This window comes from Trypanosoma theileri (assembly GCF_002087225.1).
Source record: "Trypanosoma theileri isolate Edinburgh chromosome Unknown TM35_Tth_3_V1, whole genome shotgun sequence".
Taxonomy (NCBI): Eukaryota; Euglenozoa; class Kinetoplastea; order Trypanosomatida; family Trypanosomatidae; genus Trypanosoma; species Trypanosoma theileri.
In genome coordinates, this window is record NW_021639845.1 from 804,449 (window position 1) to 806,749 (window position 2,301).

At 40.0% G+C, this 2,301-nt stretch overlaps 1 protein-coding gene across 1 annotated transcript; it reads left to right on the plus strand.

Moving 5' to 3' along the window:
• Positions 1 to 232: 232 nt before the first annotated feature.
• On the plus strand, positions 233 to 1,870 carry TM35_000034110 (uncharacterized protein; the record flags this gene model as incomplete). Its single annotated transcript, XM_029022178.1, has 1 exon — positions 233 to 1,870. The coding sequence occupies one exon, from the start codon at positions 233 to 235 to the stop codon at positions 1,868 to 1,870; it is 1,638 nt and encodes a 545-aa protein (XP_028886724.1).
• Between the last annotated feature and the right edge of the window lie 431 nt (positions 1,871 to 2,301).

Here is a 2,301-nt window from a genome sequence, read left to right on the forward strand (position 1 = left end):
AAAAAAAAAAAAAAAAAAGGAGAGGAAGTTGGATATAAACGAACAAATCAAATATTCACATATACATCTATATATACATCTACCTACATATATATACATATATATATATATATATAAAACTGCATACAAGTATAGTAATAGACACAAAGGTGGTGTGTGAATTGTGGGGGTTTACTGAGATTGGAATATTGGGTACGTTAAATACACACGTGTAAGTCTCTGAAGTGTCAGAATGGATGTACGGCGTAGAACCCCGCTTAGAGCAATGCGGCCAAAGGAGCCCAAAACAGGCACAAACTCTACGGCCGCATTAAGAAATTATATGCATTCCCCCAAACGCCCAGCTGCGGAGCGGCGCAACTTGCCACCGCTGCCAAAGGTGAGGGATGCTCAGAGACAACAACAACATCAAGAAGAAGAAGGAGAAACTCATGACAGACGATATTCCGTTTCCTCTTTGGAGCCACTACAGCCATTGCAGAGAGATGTGCAACATACATCAGGTGCTCTATTACAACAACAACAACAACAACAACAACAACCTCGTATATCGAGTGGAGTTAAAAAGAATGAAAAGGCAAAAAATGTGAGTGAAAGAGCTGGAATGCAAAAGCTTCATATTCGTCGTTCTGTTCCCCTACCACACTCTGTAAAAACACAAGAGCCAATTATCAATTGTGATACTTCTGCAACAAGAATAACAACACCCCAGCGTACATTTACATTTACCGATGATGATCAGATAAAATTTAATCGTTCTCTTGAAATTCTAAACACTATGATGAGTGTTGAATCTAAAAATGTGGATGCTCGAGCGTGGGTAACACGTTTTGTTGAAGGCAAATCTGAAGCACGTTTAAGCAAGGAACACCTATTTCCTGTTTGGATTCTTGTATGCTCGGATGCTGTTCTTGCCATTGATTTAAATGGTACATCAAAACACCGAAATTACAGTTGGATTTCTGAGTCTCAATTCACTTATTTTCCGCCTGATGGGTGTATTGTCTTTCCTCTCCAGGATGTACTTGTGAAGGGAGAGGTAAAACTTCCGCAGAGTGCGGCAGAAGCTGCGGCAATGCAGATGCCATTATCGCAAGAAATACGTTGGGGTGTTCCACTTGCGGTTTTATTTTTAAACCCACACGAGTCCTTATCTATTGTGCGGGATGTATGCCAGACATATCTGCCATCGTTTTTACAGACAATATATGCAGATGGGGTGCCGTTAAAAGGCCATTGGGAACCACGCGAAGTTTCGAGATTACAGCCGGGTATTATACCGCTTGCGAAAACTGTCTCGGATGCCATTTATTCCTGCATGTCAACTGCAGGGGTGGGGACTTTTGCGGGTGAGGGGAACCGACTGCGAGAGATAGAGCCACGTGATGTATCGAGTCCTCTTAGAAGAGACGATTTCACTCCAGAGAAGAAGAAAGAGGAAGAGGAACAACAGAAAGAACAAGAAGAACAAGAAAAAGAAAAAGAACAACAACAACAGCAGGAGGGAAGATCATTGGGTGAGGTGCGTGAATGGTGTAGTCCATGGGAGAGTAGCGGGAAGCAACTTATCTACACTGCACGGCTGTATGCATCCGGTACGGTGCCATTATCTTCAGCATCCACAATGGTGTGCCATGCTGTGCTTGTGTTAACTCCGCGAGGGCCGTTGGAACTCATTGTAGAGCCACCCACAATGAGAGTAACTGTTAAAGATGTGAAGAAAAGTCTTCTGCGTTCCGGACTGGGTCGTTCTCTGCGTCTACAACAGGATGCGGTGGGTTTTATCTACGCCCCATCTACACCTGTATTGGAGGAAGACGCTGTCATTGATGTTCGCTACGCAGTGCTACGTCTACAAACACAAAATTAAATTTTTTTTTTGTTTTTTTTTTTTTTTTTTTTTTTTTTTTTTTTTTTTTTTTTTTTTTTTTTTTGTTTCTTTTCCTTTTCTTTTATTGCTGCTTTTCTATTTGGCATGTCTTCATGGGTGCATTCGCGAGGTTATCGTGTCTTTGCATTTGTCATGTTGTAAGAAAGAAGGAAAAAAAAAAGTAAGAAAAAAAGGAATATAGAGCGAATCTTTAATGTTTCAAAGCAAAAAGAAAGAAGAAAAAAGTAAAAGTAAGTTAAAAAAAAAAACTGTGATAATATGTTTTTTTTTTATTTTTATTTTGGAACCACTCCCTGAGATTCAGAGACATCCAAAATGTTTGCTGAAGGGATTTTTTTTATATATGCACTATCTAGAGAGTGATGCTGATAGCACAGGATGATACTAGTTTATATATCAGTCTTTGTCAT